Source organism: Pollicipes pollicipes, unplaced genomic scaffold, assembly GCF_011947565.3.
Source record: "Pollicipes pollicipes isolate AB1234 unplaced genomic scaffold, Ppol_2.1 Scaffold_2555;HRSCAF=2994_pilon_pilon_pilon, whole genome shotgun sequence".
In the NCBI taxonomy this organism is placed as follows: domain Eukaryota; kingdom Metazoa; phylum Arthropoda; class Thecostraca; order Pollicipedomorpha; family Pollicipedidae; genus Pollicipes; species Pollicipes pollicipes.
Genome location: NW_023596136.1, coordinates 18,670,641 through 18,694,975, shown reverse-complemented (window position 1 = coordinate 18,694,975; position 24,335 = coordinate 18,670,641). Strand labels below are relative to the sequence as shown.

The 24,335-nt window shown below is 53.5% G+C and overlaps 1 protein-coding gene across 1 annotated transcript; it reads left to right on the top strand.

Annotated features, from left to right (window-relative positions):
- Nucleotides 1-1,742: 1,742 nt before the first annotated feature.
- LOC119104754 (glycogen phosphorylase) lies at nucleotides 1,743-18,215 on the top strand. The gene is made up of 15 exons (XM_037228477.1): nucleotides 1,743-2,203; nucleotides 6,827-6,928; nucleotides 7,676-7,858; nucleotides 8,451-8,570; nucleotides 9,181-9,292; nucleotides 11,498-11,643; nucleotides 11,991-12,164; nucleotides 12,464-12,613; nucleotides 13,330-13,490; nucleotides 13,875-13,989; nucleotides 14,555-14,737; nucleotides 15,057-15,281; nucleotides 15,764-15,974; nucleotides 17,051-17,292; nucleotides 17,608-18,215. The coding sequence occupies exons 1-15, from the start codon at nucleotides 1,952-1,954 to the stop codon at nucleotides 17,758-17,760; spliced, it is 2,529 nt and encodes an 842-aa protein (XP_037084372.1). The 5' UTR covers nucleotides 1,743-1,951; the 3' UTR covers nucleotides 17,761-18,215.
- Nucleotides 18,216-24,335: the final 6,120 nt, after the last annotated feature.

Here is a 24,335-nt window from a genome sequence, read left to right as displayed (position 1 = left end):
ACTGCCTGGTCCCTGGATTCAGCCCTGCATGACTTCTATACTGCCTAAATTCAATATTTTTTAAAAATAGATTATACAATGATTATAACATATATTGTCTTTAATCAAAATAAAGTGGGCTAAATCAAGCAAGAAAAATGGGCGAGGTAAGCTGTCGGTCCTTCGGTTTGGCCCCTCCCCTTCATAATTTACAAAAATTGACACCCTGCTCCGACGAGCCCTTTGTGTTCTTTGACACTCCAATCCAGCCCTTGGTGATAGGATCCGGTGGGTCGTCCAGGCTCTTTGGGCCTCCTCGAACACGGCCTCCGGACGAATTGGGGCTCTTTGCCAGCACAGGTCCCCGTTAGGCGCTGTGGGGCCCTAGTCAATGTAAATCGCTGGCTCCGCCTTTGTCCGCGCTTGGGAAATGGGCCATCAGCCGATGCCGCCACGAAGCCGACTGTGCGTTACTTATGGTGTCGGACCCACATATAGCTCCTTGTCTGCTCACGGGCCCTATATCAGCGCGTAGGGCCCTTTGGCTGGCATTTGAGTGCCCAGTCCTGCGGGACGGCCGCTGAATACGACCTCCAGCCGGCCTTTCAGGCCTTTGGGGCCTGCAAATCGGGCCCTTTATCGTAGGTCCCAGATGTGATGGTTCATTACCTAGAACTTTTCACGACAACGCACGTTGTGGTGACAATGTGCCTCCAATGCCTTTCGCTGCTGTTGAAGCTCATCACATTCAAACAAAAGATGTTTAACTGAAGGGGGACCATAACACGATTGGCACAGGGACGAGGGTGCTTTAAGTACAAATCACGTTTTTATTGAAGTGTGGTCAACGGGGAATGGTATTATGTCAGGAGACGTCAATGCTTCCTTGGCCAATGGGTCAACCCTTTCGTTCCCTGCGATGACCAGATGGCCTAGCGCCCACAAAGCTTTAATGTTTATGTCTTGTGTCATAAAGAATCCTACAGATTTGTGGCGTTGGCTAGGAAGTGGTGAGTGGAGTCGAGGTTAATAGGTGGCAGCAGGGCCGCCCTAGAACCCGATCAGATTGCTATGGGTAACTCGGTGCTAGTCAGCGACTTGCTCTCACAACGCAACAGCAAGGCGAATAATGGTGTCTGGGTCCCAAAACATTCCAAAGTTGATGCCAGTTTGGCTTAAAATAGGGTCGTGTTGAAGTGTTGTGCTGAAAGTCTGCATTCAGGTATAAAGTCTTAATTCCACTATATTTTGGTGATTTGTTTCACCTATTTGGTGGAAGCTTAGCCAGGCTAGTGGAAACTTTTCTTTGCAGACATCTCCTTTACGTATTTGGTACCTTAAGTATGCACAATGGTTAGCAGCTTTGTTAAATCGATGGTGAAAACGGCCATATTGATGGCAATAATCCGATCGGTGATGAAGTGTTCGTTTTGCTTGTGATTCGTCCAGTCTGGTAGAAGTGGCCTTTTTGGTTCATTTTATTTAATTTTTGGTGACCGGTTAATAGGGATGCTCTCCATACCAACAGGCTGGCAAAAAATCCCGGCGGCAGCGCCACCTGGTGCAAGACGTGACAAAACAGGTGACTTTCCTGTCATTTGCCATGACGTAAGAAGAATACCAGGCCATGATTGGTATTGACAAACGTGCTGAGTAAGGATCGAACACGGCTAAGAAGCAACGCCTATGAGGCCCGCACTAAAAGAGGAAAAAGAAGAAGAGACCCTCAATGCCAGCTGGTTGTCATTCGCCGGCTAGCCAGCGCGCAGAAGCAGAAGCTGTTCAGCAGACAGCGCATGTGTGGATCCTGCCAGACCTATCATTTGACCTTGCGTTCGCGCCCTTTCAAGCCAGTTTCTTGTGGGACGGGGAGGGGCGGGTGCCATTCTCGGGGCGGTGGTCTAGCTCGAAGATTTGGACAAGTGTTGGCCATTGCTTACCGCTTGGCGAGTGTCTTTGGCAATAACCAGCCATGTCGAAGATGCATCCGACCACGAGCGATTATGAGCGGCGTAAGCAAATCAGTGTCAGAGGAATAGCTCAAGTCGAAAATGTGGCCAACATCAAGAAAACTTTTAATCGGCATGTGCACTACACTCTAGTTAAGGACCGCAACGTTGCAACCACGAGAGATTACTACTTTGCATTGGCCCACACCGTTCGCGACCACTTGGTCTCGCGATGGATAAGGACTCAACAAAGCTATCACGACAAAGACCCCAAGGTAGGTGCATAACCTAAAGCATTTCTTGCCCATTAGTTAAATTACGTTCTATGTCTACGTTGGGTACTGGGGTGCATGTGGTCGGCATGGTTGGCAATGCCAATGGGTGGGGTGGATTAATTTGAAATGGGTTTCGCTTCCGTGGCTGACCAAGTAGGTAAAACAACGCGCACATTTGAACGGATGACCGTGCAGTTTTCATTGTTCAACTTCTTAATTTGGGCCTTAGCTCTAAAAACTCGAGATGTGCGCTAAAAAAAAACACGACATGGGTCGCTTCCTGGTCGATTATTGGTGCAGCAATGAGTCAGACCGGTCAGACGTAAGAAGTGAGCAGTTATTTTTCGTTGAGTGTGTGATAGACGATGTATTCGCCTGCACCACAGTGATGTTCACGTTTTCGCCGCCGTCTCTCGTGCACGATGATTGGTGCAGCAATGGGTCAGACTGGTCGGACGTAATAAGTGTGGTTATTTTCTGTTGAGTGTGTGATAGACGATGTATTCGAATGTACCATACATTTATGTTTACGTTTTCGCCGTCGTCAATCATTCTTGTCACGTTTTTGCCCCAAAATTGTGATTCCACGTCTCGCACCGGGGTGTGCGTGGCCGACTCCATTCATGACGCACACTTGAAAATAGGATTGCGTGTTCTTTTTCGTCAGTCAGTGCCCGGTGTCCGGCAGTCGGTGTGCGTCTGGCATCGCTACAATTCCGGCATACCGATATGAGGACCGGGCTTCTACAGATGTTTTTTCAACCTTCTGACAACTTACAAATTTTGTGTTTTGCGTGTTGTTCAAATGAGTTAAAATGTGGCAATCTTGCACTGTTGCACGACACCACCTCACGAAACAGTTTGTTATCGATCTGTAAAGCATTACAGGAAAGTCGCATTAATGGCGCCACTTTCTGCCGTAAAATGCGTGACTGCGATCAGCAGTTCAAGAATGGTTGCCCGTCGAAGTTGTGGGTGGCCAAACCAGACCTCGGGCTGCAAAATTTCCTAACGTCAAGCCGAGGTCGGCTTGTTGCTTGGCCCATAGTCATGGAAACCCAGACTGTTTTGTTCAAGGGGACCTCACTCCCTACACGCTCTAGAATGCACTTAGGAAATGAGCGGCCTCAGGCGGGTGGAGAGTTCTCTCTTGGTCGTCCGTTGAAAAGGATGCCGGATTCGTGATTACCGTTGCGACTCGGATCAATTTTAAGTCCGTAATTGTCTGCAGCTCTTCATGCCTGTGCTCTATAAGTGTTAATGTATAAGAGCATCGTAGCAAGCGGTAAGCATTCGCCATATTGGAGTCACCAGCACTTGTGAGAGAAGCGAACACCAGTTTTCCTCGGTCCTGGGCCCCAGATCCATAGAAAACATCGGCTGTAGCAAGAGATCCAACCCTTGGCTTTCCGCCAACGAGTTTGGTAAGGGCGTTATACAAACGAGCTTCATTTCGTCACCGAGCGCGTGTCGACCGCCTGCCTGGTCTGATAAGTATGTCTGCGTGGTTGCCGTACCCCGTGGTCTTTGCCCCGGCTGTAACCAACAGCTGGAGGGCGTTCACTTCCAGTCGATGCCTAAAGTGGAATTCGTGGAATGCTGCGCTGCTTGAATGTGCACCTCATCGAATATTCAGTGTTGCAGAAGCGGCAGTGCGGGTCCCGGTGGTGTTTTGTGAGTGCCACAGGGCAGATCATTGGTGCGTTAATTGCTGGTACAGTTCTGTCCAAGCGTGGTTGTATGCTTACACGACACATTCTTCGTGAAGCTCGTTGCGAAAGAAGTCGCTGGGAGAACTTAACTATGATTGTAGACTTAACGTGTACGATTGTAGGATACGTCGGATTTTAAGTATCAAATACATCTTCCTAAACCGTCCGCAGGTCCTGGCACAACCCGTTCCAAAATATACTTGCACTTGTTTCAGCAGCATTTAGTTGTCAGTTAAAGCGTCTCTAACTCCAAAAGGCCGACTAATAAGCATCGGAATCTCCTCAGGCTAATATCCGATTTTCATTCACGTCGGCTCATAGGCATCGATTAGATCACTCAGGGTAGCAGCTTCGGCTGATTTGCACTGCCCCCAGAAATCGTGCACGTGGTAAACCGTATCCGGAATGGCAAGGCCAGTTGGCGACTGGCCAAGCAGGCGAGGAGGGTCGATCAGATGGCCCTCTGGCCCTCCGTGGCTGATGCGGACAATCAGATGAAGTATTAGAAGGTTTCCAAGAAGAGAGAGAGAGAAAAAACAAATAGGGTGATGAGAGTACGTCCATATTGCGTTGTTTGCGTGATTCATAAGGCTTCATTACCACCTAACGTCTTTTTGACAACGTCCTTTCGTGGCCATTGATACCGGCATGTGTGATCGTTTGATCGCACCCCTGCGGTCCGACACCTGTGCCTGGCGTCAGGTGGAAGTGGAGGGACCGATTGGACGCGCCGCTGTGGGCACCTCGCTCACGCCGCCTGGCATCACTATAAATACTCTTGGCTGTCGGCCACGTGACCCGCGCCCTGCCCGCGCTCTGCATCGACAGACAATAGTGGGGTGGTCGGCAGCTGCTCGGTCGGATGGGTCGTCATAGCACACGTCTTGTTGGGTCCCGACAGAACAGTGGCTGGTCCCAGTCTCGTCCCAGACAGATCGACGACCTGTGTGGGCTCTCTGCGTTCTGGCCCTGCTGTGTGCCAAACCCTTCGGCTGGAGGATGCGACGCACCCAAATTGGACAACGTTCGTGCTCAGCATCTGTTTGATGGCACCCGAAGAGGGGCGTATGTGCGTGACGCGTCTGTGTGTGCACTCAGGTTTTCCAAGTCCCGAGCTCTACATGTGGGATCTCCAGATTATAACGATCGTGGTTTTGGTGACCACATCCACATTACAGGACATTTTGGTGACTACGTCCACATCGCCACATCCGAGTGCTGTCCACGTGTCGTGTTGGTTGTTTGGCTGCTCATCGCTGCGTCACGTGACTTCGGCTTGACCAGTGGCGTCGGCTTCACAGCCACTCCCAAAGCCCGCTCCATCTAAAGCGACTCGACGGCTTCGCAGCCAGTCTCAAAGCTCGCTCCATCTAAAGCGGCTCGACGGGGAAGTCTCTAAAGATCGCCACGGAATCCCCGTCGAAGCAACGTCCCGTCAGGATGGCAGAACAGGAGTCCAACTGCTGACCTGTCCTCTCCGGGGGCTATGTGGGTTGTAGGTGAGGTCAGGTTGGGTCGTGTCAGGTCCTGCGTGCTATCCCTGCGAGGCGTCGGGACCCGGGACCGGCTGCGTCCTGAACTGTACACTGGCCCGCCGGGCGGCGGCCGGCCGGTCTGCTGGCCTGGACGGTTAAGCGGAGTACAGACTGCACGATGTATACGAAAGCCCCTCCGAGGCAAGGCGCGCATACCTGAGCCAAGGGCTCGGTCCGCGCACTGGATCATGACATGTGTTTGTGACTGGCTCTGAACCCGTCCCCGTCCGTAATATCTGATCGAGGCGTTCATAGGCAGCCAACAAACCAGCTAGACAGATATTAAGACAACACCCTATCTTCGTATGCCAGCGAATGGTGAAAGTGGTAGTGTTTTGTGAAATGCATTGCAGCAGGTGCTTGCACACCCTTGCTTTCCAATATGCCGATCTAGGACGTCTATTTAATGTTCATTGAGATTCTGATGTGCTTTGAATCCCTCTCTTGAACTCCCTTGAATCCCTCCCTTGAACCCCTCTCCCTCCAAAAAAAAATGTCGAAGACGTGGTTGATTGTAGTCGAACCACAATGCATGGTTTCAGTTGGCGACCGATCATCCTGGTATCAGTGCAGTCAGTACAACCAGCCCCCTGGCATCGGATCCACGGACGTGATCAGTTTCAAACAGACCCTCCGGTCTGGCGACCCGCCCTGAGGACACAGCCTCGCTCTGGGTGACCGTGGCAGCCCGCTGTCCAGCGAGCCCCAGAGATTGGGTGCTGCCTGCCACCGTCGTGCGGGTGACAGTGGACATCCATACAGCTAGCGAGCATTGGGTGCTGCCTGCTACCGTCGTGCGGGTGACTGTGGACATCCATACAGCTAGCGAGCGTGCGAGACTCCCGCAGTGAAGCCCAAAATGAGAGTGTCTGCCGAGTATATTGTACGTAGTGTCCAGTGTACTTGCCTATTTAACAGCATCGACTCTGTGAGAGGCGAATGAGCCAGGCACAGACACAGCCATAACACGAAACACGGCCGCCCTGCTATTGCTGAAATATTACTATAACGCCGCAATAGGGTCAGCGGAGCAAACAAAACTGCTTCAGTAGTTTGTCTTATTCCACATCTGCTGGGCCTGAGGATATATGGCTTCATTTGATTTTTTGCCGTGTTTTTCTTCGAAGAACAATTCTTGAATAAAGTTTTGCGTCGCCCTGGTAAACTTTAGGCTAAAACTATTTTGGCAAATCTATGCCAATCCTGCGGCGGTATGGTAGGTAAAGCACCAACGGAAGATTCACCCTGCATTCCTGAGCTGTTGATGTGTCAAGGTCTCCATCGGGATTTTGCGCGTGTTTCACTTGCTCTCGGGCAAGATATGGTGTCACGTTGCCGGTTTTCGCCCTGAGCTGACCTGCAGGCTCGTGTTACAGCGTGTGTACTACCTGTCTCTGGAGTACTACATGGGACGCACCCTGCAGAACACCATGATTAACCTGGGTATCCAGAGCGCCTGCGACGAAGCCCTCTACCAGGTACCGCACTGTGCGTGATTCTCAACTGACCTGTATTCCTCCCAGGTTCGTCAGGACCTGATGTCACCTGGTGGACCTGGTGCGAGATAGCGCCTTCATTCCCTCGTCACAGCTGGGGGAGGAGAGATGATTGGCAGGCAGTAAAGGTTTCCATTAACATAAAAGGTCGACACAGAATCAAAACGGAAGGTCAAAATGACAAACGTAAAAAATCACAAAGCCTAGACAGTTACTCAAGTCCGACTGGGCAGCCCCTCGCCTGGGTCCTTTTTGAGTATTACATATTTTGAATATCAGTGAGAAAGGGCGAGAGGCGAATGGGCTAAAATTTTCTTCCTGCCCTGCCCTGCCCTGCCCTGCCCTGTCATGCCCGATCTCCCTCCCCCCATCGTTCACTCTTTTACACCAATGAAAAGTGGGCCGGGAAGGTCGTGAGGATGGTGATGATGATGATGCCGGTTTCGGGGTCAAAGGGCAACAGATTGGTGCCTTGCGTGCGGAGGCAGCAAGGAAGCCAAGGTTCTGGTAGCATTCTTGTGTAGACATCCTGTACAGCCTGCAGGGTGAATGCTGGAACGCTGGAGTCATATGCTAACGCCTATCTCGACTTGAAGTCAACTGTTAATCCACTCTGATAATCGCACAAGCAGTTTAGATCCGACTCAATTGGATAACTTTCGACACGACGTGTAAATGGAACCCCTGGCGCCGGACGGACTCATCACTGGTTCTGCGCTCGTCCGCCAGGTGGGTCTGGACATCGAAGAGCTGCAGGACGTGGAGGAGGACGCCGGCCTGGGGAATGGCGGTCTGGGCCGCCTCGCCGCCTGCTTCCTTGACTCCATGGCCACCATCGGACTGGCCGCTTACGGCTACGGCATCCGCTACGAGTACGGCATCTTTGCGCAGAAGATCAAGGATGGTGGCCAGGTGAGTTTCCGGTGATGCGTGCCAAGTCCAAAGCCTTGTACGATTTAAGTCTGGTTAAGTGTGATGAAATGGCCCACCGCGTTATCACACGGACGTGTTTGAAGGAACTGGATGCTTCATACATGCTCCGTTTGCTTGCGGGCCCCGAATGATTGAAATGTTCCATCGCTTTCGGGCTCATGTCTCTGCCTTTTATTAAGTCCCATGTTCGCCCTTAACGATACCGCATTTAAATGCACCTTCACCTGTAACATCGGTGTTATGAGAGGTCAGTCTACACACCATTCACCGCTCAGGTGTTCGGCCATCATTGTGACGTCATTTGGTCAGCGCGGCGCGTGAGTGTGTGTGACCACGCCTGTAATCTGTGGTGACAAACCACGATTTGTTGAGTCAATATGGAATCTAAATGGGACGATGAATGGGACTTAAAAGAAGGGTGCGCTCTACGGACCAAATTGAAAGGGAGAAAATCTCATTTTATCAAAGTAGGGGGATATGTTTCCTTGAGTCACAGGGACGTCAGGGTGCCCTGGCCGCTCCCACTCCGCTAATGGCCTGGGGCGCTGACTGAGCGTCTGGGCGCCGGCAGACGGAGGAGCCCGACGACTGGCTGCGGTTCGGCAACCCCTGGGAGAAGGCTCGGCCCGAGTACGTCCTGCCCGTCTGCCTCTACGGCCGCATGGACAAGGGCAAGTGGATCGATAACCAGGTGGGTCCTGCGCAACGAGCTCACAAGCCACCGTTGGAGCCGTTAACGTTCGAATTGAGCATCCCGTCTCAGAATACGGCCGTGCGCTTCAGCAGCGTCGGTGCTGCCGTGCGTCTCACTGGTGTCGATGCTGCCGTGCGTCTGGCCAGTGTCGATGCTGCCGTGCGTCTGGCCGGTGTCGATGCTGCCGTGCGTCTCACTGGTGTCAATGCTGCCGTGCGTCTGGCCAGTGTCGATGCTGCCGTGCGTCTGGCCAGTGTCGATGCTGCCGTGCGTCTGGCCGGTGTCGATGCTGCCGTGCGTCTCACCGGTGTCGATGCTGCCGTGCGTCTGGCCGGTGTCGATGCTGCCGTGCGTCTCACCGGTGTCGATGATGCCGTGCGTCTCACCGGTGTCGATGCTGCCGTGCGTCTCACTGGTGTCGATGCTGCCGTGCGTCTGGCCGGTGTCGATGCTGCCGTGCGTCTGGCCGGTGTCGATGCTGCCGTGCGTCTCACCGGTGTCGATGCTGCCGTGCGTCTCACCGGTGTCGATGATGCCGTGCGTCTCACCGGTGTCGATGCTGCCTTGCGGCTCACCGGGGGCTTCAATCTGACCCGTTTATGCCCAGGTGGTGTTCGCTCTGCCGTACGATACGCCGATTCCCGGCTACCAGAACAACGTGGTCAACACGCTGCGCCTGTGGTCGGCCATGTCGGCTGCCAGCTTCAACCTGCAGTTCTGTGAGTGATGTGATGACGTGCGGAGAACCCCGTGCGCATCACGCACGGGCTGACGGGCAGACACGGACAGACACTCTTCTATTGTGATTAAAAATGATCTCAACCAAGCCAGATAAGTTGAAACAGACCGATGTAGTCAACCATTTCCGACATACGGCCAGGGACTGTGAAACCCGCAAAGTAAACTACATTGTCCTGACAAAAACAAGTCTCGGCGTACGTTAAACTATGCACTTGCGGGAGGGGGCACCGAAAAGACATGCATGTATACACCACGACATCCCACTCACCAGAAATGCGTTAGTCGTGCACACTAACCGTACTCACGCAAACCACACCTCACCTCTCTTGAAAAATACATCTAGACGCCTCACCACTCTTGAAAAATACATCGGAGACGTAGCACCCATCATCAGCATACAAAACAAGCCATTCACGTAACTAGCACTCTGCGACATGCGAGCCCCCCCCCCCCCCCCCTCCCGCGAGCCTGCGCCTCCGTAATGCACACCTAGCGGACCAGTGATCTTTCCATATGGTAAAATTTGAAACTTTCAAACACAAAACTGCTTCTGTAATTAGAGCATGCAGCATACTGGTGTTTATTTTTTTAGATACCTCGAACAATTACCATGAATTTAAAATGGCATGACATGAAAATTACGAATGAATACCATGCCAATTTTTTAGTTCAATGAAACCGAACTTTCGTTTATGCGCTGCGCTTGTGACGGCATGTTTAGTGTAATAATTACCTTGAAATTGGTCATGGAAATGATCGAAGCATTTGGGCAAACCGATGAACTTTTGTGACATTCGGTATCAACACACCGGAAACGGCAAACACAAGACAATATAGTTTGAGTAAGCATCCGCAAATCGTGTCTAATGGCGATAAGTGCATATGCGCTTCTCATATAATCAGGCACCCCTCGTAGCCATGGCAATCCGCACACCACCGCCGCGAGGACGTCACTCATTGCCCAAGCCAGCCCCCATATCTTTGTAGTTGACCTGCCGCTCGATCTTGCGCCACCCCCATCTAGGCAGGCTCGGACGCACTCGCGACCATGAGGGACAGCTGGAAATGGGAACAGTTTAACCAGAGCCTCCTGGTGTATTGATGGTAGATTATTGCCAGCATGAGAACTTTAAACCCATCGTGCCGAAAAACTCGGAGCTCAAGGCCTTCTTTGTTTGTGTCAAGCATAACTTTCGACAGATATCGAAGAAGACTACTGGTGTGGTAGTTGTCGGGTGTGTTGGTGGACTTTTTCGATATGGGATGGGCATGTGCCTGCCTCCAGATCACTGGGTACGTTCCGGTGTTTATGCAGATATAAAACAGACTTGCGACCGCCTCACATATTACGTGTGCTGTGAGTTTCATGATTCTAGGTCATTTGGGACGTAAGATTTGTTCGCGCCGAGAGGATTTAAAACGTCTAGGAACCAACTCTCCGTCATCGTTATATCGTCTAATGTAGGTAATAGCGCCCTGTCGTGAGTAATATCTAGAACATCACAGCCATCGCCGCCAATGCGCGATTGAGCAGGGAAAAAGTTATTGGGCGTCGCTACCTTGCATCCTTCATCTGTGATGCCATTTTCTTCGGCGTGCGCCGGGTGTGTGCTGCGTTTGTTGATCCGTCCACTGTCGCATGCTTGAGTCGCATAATTGACTTTGCTGTGCAATCTGGGCCTAGCCCGCAGTTCGAAGTCATGTCCTCATGCAACATCCCTGACTGTGTGCTCAAAACAGTCCACGTTCTCAGACTTGGTCTTGGGCTGCATGAAAAGTGCCGAATACAAACCTTTTAACAGCCATTTGGTGACTTGGCTGTCACAAATCTACCTCAGCCTCCCGGTTCATGCAAATATATTCACTAGGAAGCGAACTGTTCGGGTCCAATTGAGTTCCGCTCCTCGAGCAGCCGTGACGGTTCGGATCGATTTTCGTGAACTTTGAGACCCAAGTTCGTTGGTTCCACTCCACTCGTTCTATTCATGCACCACAGAGCCGAGTATGGTGTTGGGCGGTCATTCATGTGCACGATCCGTCATGCAGCATCTCCAATAATTATCGGGGCATTTTGTGCAGCTGATCAAGAGAGGGGATGAAGAACTGACGAAAGGACAGCAGAGGCGCGTAGTTGAACCTTGAGTGAGGTGTGGTCATTGAAAGAATTGTTCCGTGCTTCGCAGTCAACAATGGCGACTACATTCAGGCGGTATTGGACCGTAACCTAGCGGAGAACATAACACGCGTGCTGTACCCGAACGACAATTTCTTCGAGGGCAAGGAGCTGCGACTGAAGCAGCAGTACTTCATGGTGGCGGCCACCATACAGGTATGTACTTGCCAGCACGTGCCGGAGCAACAGACCCAGACGCTGAGGCAGTCGCACGCGCAGATGTGGACAGTGCGCACCGAGCCTAGATGTTCTTGCGGAGACGTCTGCGAGGCTGGCGGTTTGAGGTGGGGTCCCCTCCGCCACCAGACGCCATCTCACGGGAACGGTGCGAGCGACAGCTGATCGTTCTGTGGCGGCGCCGACCGGCCATCGCTGCCAGCCTGGGATTTGTGACGGCACGCCGTCGCGCGCCGGGTCGAGCCGCTCGTGAGTCCGGCCGGTGTGACCCGTGACTCTGCCACTCGGTCACGTGGCGTGTCGTGACGCCGCGCCGCCACCGGCAGGACGTGCTGCGCCGCTTCAAGGCGTCTACGTACGGCTCGCGCGAGCCGAAACGCGTCTCGTTCGAGACGTTCCCGGACAAGGTGGCCATCCAGCTGAACGACACGCACCCGTCGCTGGCCATCCCGGAGCTGATGCGCGTCTTCCTGGACGTCGAGAAGCTCTCCTGGGACGAGGTGGGTGGACGCGGTCCGAGCCCGGCCGTCCCCCAGCCTCCCTGTGGCTACTGGGGCCAGGTACGCGTCCATCGTCCTCGCTGGTGTCTGCTGATGGTAGCCGAACGTGTCGGAGAAATCAATCGTTTAGCCGTGGTTTTGTGTGTTATCGCATAATCAGCAAAATGGCACCAGCAGGCGCGTGTTATCGGGCTATGCAGTCGGCGTCTGCTGTGTGTGGCTGGCGTACGCGATATGCAGGACGCGCTGGCCAGCGCTGCACACGTACGGTGACCGGCCCTTTGTGTGCCCATCGACAGGCCTGGGGGCTAGTCACCCGCACCTGCGCCTACACCAATCACACGGTGCTGCCAGAGGCGCTGGAGCGCTGGCCGGTCAGCATGCTGGGCAACATGCTGCCCCGACACCTGGAAATCATCTACGAGATCAACTGGCGCTTCCTGGACGAGGTGCGGCAGCGAACGACTGGATGTCGGGCTAATGTTTCGTCAGACCCAGAGCAGCTGCTGCAGACAGGCGCTCCTTGTCATGGAAAGGCCTACGGTGTAATGGTTAAATAGTGCTGGGCTACCTTCCGTTGCCCTTTGTCTTACGTTCGTTTGGCCATAGCCCCCACTACCGACAGGTGCATCTGGTGAATGCATCTGTCGGCAGTCGGCCCCTTTATGAGCCGCCGTCGGTGGAGGAGCAGCTCGCTTGTTATATCACCTTGCGTCTTGACATACCGCCTCTTCGTTGACCCGCCTGTGGGATGCCGCTGAGTGCCAGGTTACCTCCTTCCGCGCACTGGCCACGTACTGCTGGCGGCCGTGTCCGCCGTCTGGACAGTGCCCGTGCTCCGGCCGATGCCCCTGCTGCGGCTGGTGCCCCTGCTGCGGCCGGTGCCCCTGCTGCGGCTGGTGCCCCTGCTGCGGCCGGTGCCCCTGCTGCGGCCGGTGCCCCTGCTGCGGCCGGTGCCCCTGCTGCGGCCGGTGCCCCTGGTGCGGCCGGTGCCCCTGGTGCGGCTGGTGCCCCTGCTGCGGCCGGTGCCCCTGCTGCGGCCGGTGCCCCTGCTGCGGCCGGTGCCCCTGCTCCGGCCGGTGCCCCTGGTGCGGCCGGTGCCCCCGCTTCAGGGGCGCCCCGAGCGGCGGGCCCGCGGCTTGACGCGCCGCCCCGGCCGCCGCAGGTGAACCACCGCTGGCCGGGTGACTTGGACCGGCTGAAGCGCATGTCGCTGGTGGAGGAGGACGGCGAGAAGCGCGTCAATATGGCCCACCTAGCCATTGTAGGCTCGCACGCCGTCAACGGCGTGGCAGCCATCCACTCGGAGATCATCAAACGCGATGTGTAAGCCCGCCACCACTGGCCACGGCGCCTCGGAAACGGTCCCTGGCCTGCTTCTGTGGGGATGCGTCACACTCCAGGTGTTGGGGGGCGCGTTGAACTCCGTTTTTCTCGGAGTTGAGTTCCAGTTTGCGGTTCTTTTGGGATGGAATTGTAGTTGGGCAATCTGGACTTGTCACGGACTTCAAGCGTATCTCGTGGAGAAGCTGGGCAGAGACTGGTAGCAGCTTCGGTATTTTAAGTGCGTGTATTACATGAATATGTTGTGCGATTGCGCTTGCGTACGTCCGCATTCTGGCATGACAATGTTCGTTTAACTTTGGAGACATTCAATGCCGCGTGACCTCGATGTTCGGGCACGGTGAAGATGACTGTTCTCCTCGACAGATTCAAGGACTTCAGTGAGATGACGCCGGAAAAGTTCCAGAACAAGACGAACGGCATCACGCCGCGCCGCTGGCTGCTGCTCTGTAACCCGGGCCTGTCGGACGTCATCGCTGACGTGGGTGGAGAGACGTCCCCCGCTCGGAGCGACGCCGGCCGGTATCTCTAGTCGGCTGGTCGCTGCCCATTCGGTGGAGTCGTCTTCCGCGCGTCGTAGAAAGCCTGGGGCTGGAACAGTTCGGAAGGCTGCACCAAGAGGCTGGGTGGTAAAGGCTTGGCCTGCGTGGACGGTGCGGATTTCGACAAAATTCAGACCGCCAGGACCGCCGTGATTTTACCGCTTGCTTTAGTCTCATGAGATCGACCGAGGCTGAAACCTGGTATGGTGCATTCCAGCACCAACTTTTGGAGCGTCGGAGACATTGAAGAGTTGAAACCCGTCATGACCTTGAGAAGTAGAATGTTAGACGCTGGGTCCCCAAATTATTGTGGTTGAGCTGGTTTATTGTTTTTAGAGATAACATAACGTCTGATTGTATCAGAAAGCTGTGAACTAGCGTCGGAATTACTAATTTTGCTGCCATCAGGAGCCCCTTGAGCGCTGGGACTTCCTCATTTCTCAACGTCAATCTTTGGGAGAGGGTGGCTCTGTTCACGACTATCTCCACGGGCTGGCATTTCAGAAAATCGGCGAGGATTGGATCATTCACCTGGAACAGCTGACCAAGCTGAAAGACTTGGTGAACGACGCCGCCTTCGTGCGTGCCGTGCAGAAGGTGAAGCAGGAGAACAAGATGAACGTGGCCAACGTGCTGACCAAGCAGTACGATGTCCAGGTCAACCCAGCCTCCATGTTCGACATCCAGGTCGGTGGAGGACCACCGGGTATTCAGCATGAGTTGTGACCGGGCTGGTCGGCGTGTCGGCTGCTCTTGTTTTTGCACAGCCATTTCATAAATTTGAAGCTGCAGTCCGTCAGGCGTCGGTGCATGACACGAACGGCCCGGCGGCCGGGTAAACCGCCGATAAATTGGCAACTGCAGACCTGCAGCCGTCGCCGCATGATGTCAGACCCCGAGCGGCGCCGCAGCGGCAGCACAAACACCAGCCGGGCCCGGAACCTCTCCCTATGACCGGTAGTTACGACGCTGCCGTATGCGTCGAGAGTGTGTTTGCCTGCTCCAGGTGAAGCGGATCCACGAGTACAAGCGCCAGCTGCTCAACTGCATGCACGTCATCACGATGTACAACCGGATCAAGAAGGACCCAGCCGCGGCGTGGGTGCCGCGCACGGTGATGGTCGGCGGTAAGGCGGCGCCTGGCTATCACATGGCCAAGCAGATCATCCGACTCATCATCGCCGTCGGCAACATCGTCAACAACGACCCCGCCGTCGGCGACAAACTCAAGGTCAGTCCTGCTGACCTGATGGGGGACGCATTGCGTCCGTTGGTGGGTCGTGCGAGCAGAGATGCGGTGTCCCGTCTCGTTTGACGTCTGGCAGTGGGCTCGTTGTCCGGATCGGTCTGCTCGGTTTGAATGAAGATGTTTTAAGCGATATCGCTACGTTTGAATGCGGGCTTGGTTGCTCTGACAGCGCAGACGTTAATTCATTCTGTCACGCCTTCGCGCGTGTTTGTATCCCTGGCGGTGTTTGAGATGCGAGCTGAAATCGAAAAGCTGGTTACTTGTCTGCTATATAAACGGTTTTGTGCACATTGATGGGTGTTGTGACAGCGATGTGACCGGGTGGATCGAGACCGCGTGCGTTTAGACGCGGACCGCCGGCAGGAATGTGGAGCCAGTGACTACCCCGCCGCAGGAACAAACGAGCGATGAACCCTGCGATCGTCTGTCGCCCGTCGGCGGACTCACGGTCCTCTCCCGGACAGGTGATCTTCCTGGAGAACTACCGGGTGACGCTGGCGGAGCGCATCATCCCGGCGGCCGACCTGAGCGAACAGATCTCCACGGCCGGCACCGAGGCGTCCGGCACCGGCAACATGAAGTTCATGCTGAACGGCGCGCTCACCGTCGGCACTCTGGACGGCGCCAACATCGAGATGCGCGACGAGATGGGGCCCGACAACATCTTCATCTTTGGTTGGTGCCGGTGGTCCAGTGCCGTGATAGAAGTGACCCACCTGGCCGTCATGATCTTTCACGGCGATGCGGCCTGTGGCGTTTCTGATCGGTATTAAGCCCCTTGCGCCTTTCCTTTTTGGTTTTTGTTTTTGCATGATAATTGTCCGATGAAAAGGTATTAATGATGGGGACGGAGGGACGCGCAAATAGTTTTACTTACTAAAAACTGATCTGTTTTGGTAAGCGGAAGTGAAGTTGGTAAACAGCTGTTATGTCACAGCGATGCTCATGCTGAACGGTGTCCCGCTGGATAGCTGTATTGTGATTAATGGTCGTTAGGCCACGCCCCACGTGGATCCGCCCATTCGCTTCACACTGACATCCAGTCGCAAACAAAGCTGACGTCGGGTCAGTATGAGCCACGAGTGTCGGCCTCCGCGGAATTCCGTGTAAAGAGCAGAGCGGTCCCACTCATCAGAGCCAGCGAGCAGCCGGCGGCACAGCATGACACAGGGGGCGGGTGGCTCGCCGGTGGGCGGGTGGCTCGCCCGCCACAGCGCCAAGTCAGCTGTGCAGAACGGCGGCGCCAAACTGCGCACTATTCCCCTCAGAGCGGAGCACGTCCGTTGTCCCGACAAAAGACAGCCGGCTCAGGTTCTGTGGCCTGGCCGCACAGCGGCCGCTGCAGGCCCTCGGCCGGGCTTCGCTCGGGCCCAAGGCTCACGAGAGATGCGTCATCGGTGTCGCTGCTGCCTCACCGCCGTCCCGTCTCAGCAGGCCCTCGGCCGGGCTTCGCTCGGGCCCAAGGCTCGCGGGCGGAGAGATGCGTCATCGGTGTCGCTGCTGCCTCAGCGCCGTCCCGTCTCAGCAGGCCCTCGGCACGGGCGTGTCTTACGATTCCGCTTGTCCGGCACTGCTGCTAGCCGACAGCCCGCTGTTTGGGCGTGCTCTGACATCCACGTGGTGGCCTCCGTCTTGCACGTGTGATGCTGGCGCGCGCTGACAGGTTACTGGCCGGTCGTAGGCTACCGCCGCGGCCGACCAGGCCGGCCAGCGCCGCCGGAGATCTAACTTCCTGCGGTCCGCTCGGCCAGGTATGACCGTGGACGAGGTGGAGGCGCTGAAGCGACGCGGCTACAACGCGCACGAGTACTACAACCGGCTGCCCGAGCTACGCCAGTGCATCGACATGATCAGCAGCGGCTTCTTCTCGCCGCACGACCTCAATCAGTTCAAGGACGTGGTGGACATGCTGATGAACCACGATCGCTTCTTGCTGTTCGCCGATTACGAGGCCTACATCCGCTGCCAGGACGAGGTTGACAAGCTCTACATGGTGAGTGCCCGGTTCTGGGGTGCGCGGTGCTGCGGCGTCCTGCGGAGTTGATCAGTCCTGGAAGGTATTGGAAGGTACAGGCCTCCGTGAGACCTTACGTTCTGTTTGAGGACGTTCGGGTGTGAGCATTTCAAATGTATTATGACTGGTTTCAAGCAATAGGTCGGCTACTATTTCGTGTTGTGTGCTAATATGCTTGTGCCGTGTATTTCTTTTATCTTGTCACTAGGTGTCGTGCGCCGACCCAGAATCTGGGATAGCCGCTTCGACGCGTACATTAACCCTGAGCCGCATTACCGAGTCGTGGCCTTGCAGAACCCGGACGCTTGGACGAAGAAGGCCATCATGAACATCGCGTCGTCGGGCAAGTTTTCGAGCGACCGCACGATCGCCGAGTACGCGCGTGACATCTGGGGCGTGGAGCCCAGCTGGGAGAAGATGCCGCCGCCGGACCAGCCCCGCGAGTAGCCGCTCCTCCGGCCGCCAGCGCCGGCCGCTGTAGGGTTGTGAGGCCGGCTCAGCAGCGGGTCGGGCTGTCCAGTCGGGCTGGAAATTTCTGCGTCTGCGGAGGGCTTGGGGCGAGTTAGACCGCCGTCTAGTCAAGGAAACAGGGAGCAGCATGGTTGTGCTTCACCGGAGTCATCGCTGTGTTTTCAGTCGCGTCGGCACGGATTGGTCCCAATATGCTGTGAAAATGCTGCCAGGATTGTTGTCTTGTTAAGATGTTTACGCAATTTTGCGGGTGTCTTGCGTTTGTTTTTTAGATGGCAAAGACGGACTCGGTGTGGTGATGACCGTGATGAAGAGGAAACTAAGTGTAAAGGTTGGCGTGGTGCGTGATATGAAAATTGCCGCCGTCGTTGAAAATTGACTGTTGTGACTACCGTCATGCGTGTGGAATCCCAATATACCAGGAAAATGAATTTTGTTTTGATACATCCTGCTTACAACTTGAGTTGCTGCTATGGATTGGACAAAAACTGAGCCTTTTGAAGGGTTGAACAGGTGGCTTATTAAGAGCGTGCTCTATCCTTTCAATGTGTCGATGGTGGGCTCACAACTTACATATCCCGATTAAAATACCACTTTAGGATCCTTGAAAGCGGCTAAAGAAATAAATGCTTCATTGCACATATCCGTGAGACCTCTGCCGACTAATTGCAACATTGACGCGCGATGCCCGAATTGTTCGGGAAAGTGGACTTTTGGCAGTGCAGTTGGCTAGCATTCGCCGACTATGAAGAGAAATATACTAACAATTACGCAACAATGAACGGAAAAACAGCTCTCTATCCGGCGGTCCCAACTTTCCAGATGGCTGTTGAGAAGACTGCGTGCGCGGCGGTTAATCACTAGAACGGTGTGTGGTGCCGCCTGAGCCGTCTGTTAGCTGCGATCCTAGTGAGGAGTCCGAAGCTCCGATGACAGCCCTTTTTGAAGCTGTTCCGATCTTGAACTGCCTCTCTCGGTCGCTGGAATACCTTTTCGAAGGCTGCCAGCCGCTAGAATAGCAAAAAGGAAACGGTGGTCAAAAGTCACGGATCTGGTAAGTTGTGCGTGTTTTTGTCAGCTGTGAGAAGTCCTGCAGCATCTTGTCGCCCCGCGCAACATCGTGCCTAGACATGTGTTGCAGCGTCGGTTCACATAAGCAGGTCACAAAGACGAAAACGAATGACTCATCAACTTATCAAGGTTTCCAATCGCAAAAAATTGCAACTTTACATGCACGCGCTTTTGGCACGCCGAGGACACCGTCACCGATCGTGCGTGCCAAACTGCGCGCGAGCGGGAGGGGGGAAGGGGTGCGCGGTCAGGCTCATGACGCCAACGCCCAGTGTCGTACAGCGAAGCGCGTAACCGTCTGCATGATGTCCGCGCATCCTCGCACGCCCGGCTCGGAGATGGCGCCACCTTTCCTGCCGGCAGGGGCGCTGTGCCCGCCCGACAACCCCCGGCTTACATTGGAGAGCACGGCCCTGCGCGCCAGGGTCCACCTCTCCTGCCGGCAGGGGTGCTGTGCCCGCCCGATAACTCCAGGCTAACATTGGAGAGCACGGCCCTGCGCGCCAGGGCCCCTGAACACGACCTCCAGGTCTTATTCAGGGGCCCTCCAGGCACTCAAATCAGGCCCTTGACCGTCGGTCTCGAGGGGTTCTTCGGGCCTTTCAGAACATGAGGGAGGAAGGGTGGGGCGCGGGCACGTGCCCCCTGTACCCCCTGCCTGTGCCACTGTAATGCATTGTTTTACTTAAAATGCTCGCTACCGGTGGCTGGGCAGTTGGTAGCATTTTGGTGGCTTGGAAATGTTGGGTTGCAACCGTTTGGGTTAAGCTGATTATGGACAGGGAACTGCACATAATGACGAACAACTGGGCGGTAAATACAGGCAATTACGGTGCATGCGGTGATGTAGACTTAGCCACGACTGTGGCTGCAGTTTCTGCGATAGTGCGTTGTTTTGGGGTGGCCATTTTCGAAATGCCGACATTACCGGGTCGCTCGAAGGTTACTAGCGCAACCGCGCGTCGCGCAAACTCATGATGGCTATACGTAATGCAAGTGGTACGTTGGCGGTTGCTTTGAAGCTGGATTCACGCCCCTACCGGCTATGAGTGCCAAGTTGTGAGATAAAACGTGAAAACCCGTGAAACTGAGGCAATTTCATCTTGACCGTTTCTGCGCACGTGAGATGTGGCACGTACTACTGAACATCTGGCACCACGTGATTCCCCGTACACTTGCCTACTGAGGCGTATCAAATTCTTATCCATTTTCGGCCACCCATGCAAAATCAATGGGTCAAAAGCGCCCCTTCCGGCACGTGCCACGCCTTTACTCCGGACCGCAGCGGCTAGCAAGCTACTTGTGTAAAACCGCCTGGTGCGTCCGCGTATCGCGGACAATTTTCGCCGCTTAGTTATGGATAGAAACCCGATTATCATATTTGTAAACAGCTAACTAGAAACAATCAAGCACAAATGCACACGACTTGTATTCGGCACCACTTCGACCACTATGATACGGTGTATGACGGACATATGAACCGGCATACCAAGCAACGGCAAGAACCTCTACCAAACAGAGCTGCAAAACCTATAACAGGAGCATCACGCGCAGGGGCGTAGGAACAGGGAGCCGGGCATGCCTGCCCCCCCCCCCTTTTCAAGGTGGGGGGCCAGCAATATTAACTGCCCCCCCCCACTTTTCAGATTAAGGTTGCATTTGGTTTACTTTTGCACTGCATTAAACATGCATGCCGATTTACCTGGTTCACTACCCATCTCCGTTAAAATGCGTCATCTTTTTCGTTTGCCCATTGGCCATCACTTAGTTTTACAGCCACAAGGGCGACGCCGCACGGCCTGGAGACTGCAACGCCGGGCGTCGAGGCTGTTATTGCTATGACTTGTGAGCACGCATGTTCAGCACCATATTACGTAGTTTTCTTATCAGTAATCAGCTCTGACAGGATCTTGAGCAGCATAAGACTAACACGTGCTAGCCACGTTACTACAAATCATGAAACCCATTTCATCTGCAATCTACAGTCAGGGAGAACTCAATATCTCTGAAGAACACAGAAAAACATGGAACTGGAGTCTATGTGAAAACCAACGGACTACCTGCGGTGATCAGGGATGTTGTTGCGTCAGTGAGGGCCCCTATGCTGATCCGGGGCTAACTGCGCGGATTAGAAGGCCTCCCGTGTCAGGGATGGGAACTATGCGATATGATATACCCTTCTAATGACCTCCGGATCGACCAGGAGATCCCGCCCCATGCCACCAGAATGATAACCAGAAGACATTTTGCGATGGCACGGAATGGCTCTTCAACCCTTGACCGGAAATGGTAATGTACCCCTCGTGTTCTACTTGAGAGGGAATTGCCCGGAAGAGAATAAGGGGTCTCATTATTGTTGAGTAGAGTGGGGCTCTCATTATTGTCGAAAAGGACGGGTCGAAATGAATTCTAAAAAACGAGCAAGGTCATGCCATGTTTGGATGAGAACGTTCATTTCTTTCAGAATGTATTATTGAAACAAAATACATCAAAAGACTTGAGCATGCCCGCCCGCAACCTTGAGAGCAAGGACAAAGATGGTCTGGGTTGCAACTTCCGTAAAATCGATAAGTTTCGGCCACTGCAAGTGCCACCAGACGGTGGGCGCCTTGTTAATCTGTCTTCTGGACAGAAAAATAGCCGCGGAAACACGAAAAATAGAGATTTTACCTTTACTTTTCCAGTTCAACCACCAGACTTCAGCCCCGCTTCACGGTGCTTTACGGGCCAATCCGTTCTTTCCATCCATCTAAAAATTGCACACGTTAAATATGTCTTTATACTGCCTGCTAAATACAAGAGCTGATGTCATGAAGCATCCAAGGATATTTAATCAGAAGCGTCGTCATTTTCATCCGCCCGTTGGCCACAACTTAATATTAACTGCTAGGCCGACGCTGCGCGGCCCACGGAGACTGCAACGCCTGGGGCCAGGCTTGTGTTTCTAAAATTTTCGAGTGCGCATGCTCAAAATTACGCCACAGAATTTGAATAACTAGTTGATTGAAGTGTTTAAAGGTAATCATTTCAGAGGCGTCATCATTTTCGTCCACCGGTGGGTCACGGCTAAATGTTAACTACCGGGCTAACGCCCCGCGGCCTATGGAGACTGCAACGCCTGGTGTCGAAGTCTGTTGGAAAGATTTGCGAGCGAGCATGTTAAAAAACACATTACATGAATTGTATTACCAATCGACTCTGACTGAATGGTAAACATTTTCAGACAAACGTGGCTTGGCCATGTTAATACACATTGTTGGCCACTCGATTTGCAATCAAGTTTTCGTCTTCAAATTTAAATCAAACATGTCGATCTACAATCTACCTTCGCGATGTCCTCAATGTCTGTAGAACTCAGATAAAAAATTGACAAAGCTTCTGAGTTCCATCGATTTAGAAAAAGTCAGCTAACCATCGTAAATTAAGAGCGACGGTGATGTCTTCCGTGCAGTCGTTCAACGCCTGAGTTCCGAGCTTATTGACCTCAAAATGCAAAGAGAACTGAGTTCACGGTAGCTCCTGGTTTCTGTTCTGGTTACAAGGTAAAAATAACAGTAAAACAAAGAAAACCGTGTCACATGTTAACAAGTAAGCTACCTAAGGTAGACAGCTTCCCGGAGGCTATTTTTCTGCGATGGTGTGGTATAAGGAAAGATAATCCGGGAAAAATACTGTTGCATGTATCCAACACATGTTTCATACACCATGTAGAAGTAACGCTGATCCAAAAGTGTGCAACACAGTGGCCACACGATCAGCTCGCAGTCAGTCATGCGGGAGACATCCAGGTCAGGGCAGTGACCACCGACGGCAGACAGGAGCAGGGCCCAGATAAGGAACATACGACAGATGGGCCTTATTATGTGGCTTGATTCTTAAAAGAGGATCTCCAGTTTTATGGATTTTCTCACCTTGTTTCTAGCAGTTTGAGCTCCCGAAGTTGCTTCCGCCTAAAATGATGCGACAAGTTTTATTTCTTGAAAAGCAGCCGGCGAAATGAAGGCGCATGAAAAACCTGGCGCACTGTGAGCCATCGATCCACTTTCAAAATTTTAACCAGCCTATATTCATGCCGTATTTTGGCATCTACACTGTGGAGGCAAATGCTTCCTTGATGACCCAAAATACCTACCCGCTCGTGGAATTTCGTCTCCCCAGGAAAGACAATGTTAAAATGGAAGAATAATCTAGGGAAGCTGGATAACCTTAGTTGTCAAATGACAGATGAGTCGAATAAGCAAGATTGTGCACCAGTGATAAACAGCTCTAGATGCATAGCTAGCATAGCAGCCATGACATTTGAATAAAAAGCGATAGCAATCTCCATCCCTACCCCCCCCCCCCCCCCGCCGGCCATCGGGCTCGCTTTCCAGAAAAAGTACACCCTGAGCTTGCAACCCCCCCCCCCCCCACTTTTTGTAACGTTCCCACGCCTACGATCACGCAGAACCTGGACGGAGTTTCGACGCGACTTGAGTTGGAATACATTGATCACACATCGTGAAATCAATCGCTTAAAAGTGTGTTTCTACCAGTTGCCAACCCCAATATTCGCCAGCATGCCACAGTCGCTCCTCCTAGCACACGTTTACCAGACGCTGGAAGAGCATTTAGAAACCTTTCCACCAAGTCGCTTCCATCAGCTCGTACCACGTCATTCCAACGCTCCCTATATAATCATGCCATGTAAAATGCCAGTCATGCCACTATAAAATCTTGTAATAAGCTTCACGGCCCTATGAATGCTACTGCCTCAACTGCAACCATGCAAACAAGAAATATCGAAACCACTGGGTGTTCCGACTTTCCCGTGTTCTGTTCTCCAGTCTGTAGATTTGAAAACACTACATAGAAAATCAACGGCATGTTTATCTGCCTCGCACGCACATCTCTTTTCAATGCAGGACTGTTACATCGATCTGCGTTCTCCCATAACAATTTAGAAACCATATCCCAATTTGGCATGCATTGTCGTTTTCGCACACATTGCAGAGCCAAACCCCTCATCAGCATACCACACATTATGCACAGCGATTTTTTTGCGTTTGGATGGTGGTCGGGCGTCTACGGCAGAGGCCAGTTCACCGATCCTGGCCACAGCCGCAGTCCCGGCCGCATCGCGATGGTGGGTGAGCGTGCCTTAACGTTTCGCCACTTGGGACCCCTAACAGCGGCGCCTGTGTAACGCGGCTGCCTGCCGAGGTCAGGGTGACGCGACATGCGTGGGGTAGTTTCCTATGCGGTTGTAAATGCCAGGGCCCCACAACTTTAGGAAGACAGTGGGTCAGATCCGGGGAAATGTTTTTTTTTTTACTGTTGTGGGTAGATATAGTCATTCTTCGTGGTTAACAGCCCCCCCCCAAGTTTTGTTATTTTGTGAAACTACATCCCTGACAGGGTGGCATATCAAACCAGGTTAGGTAAGTTGGATTGGAGAGTGGGTGATGCGATGCCAGCCCCTTGCGACGGCGGCCGGATTG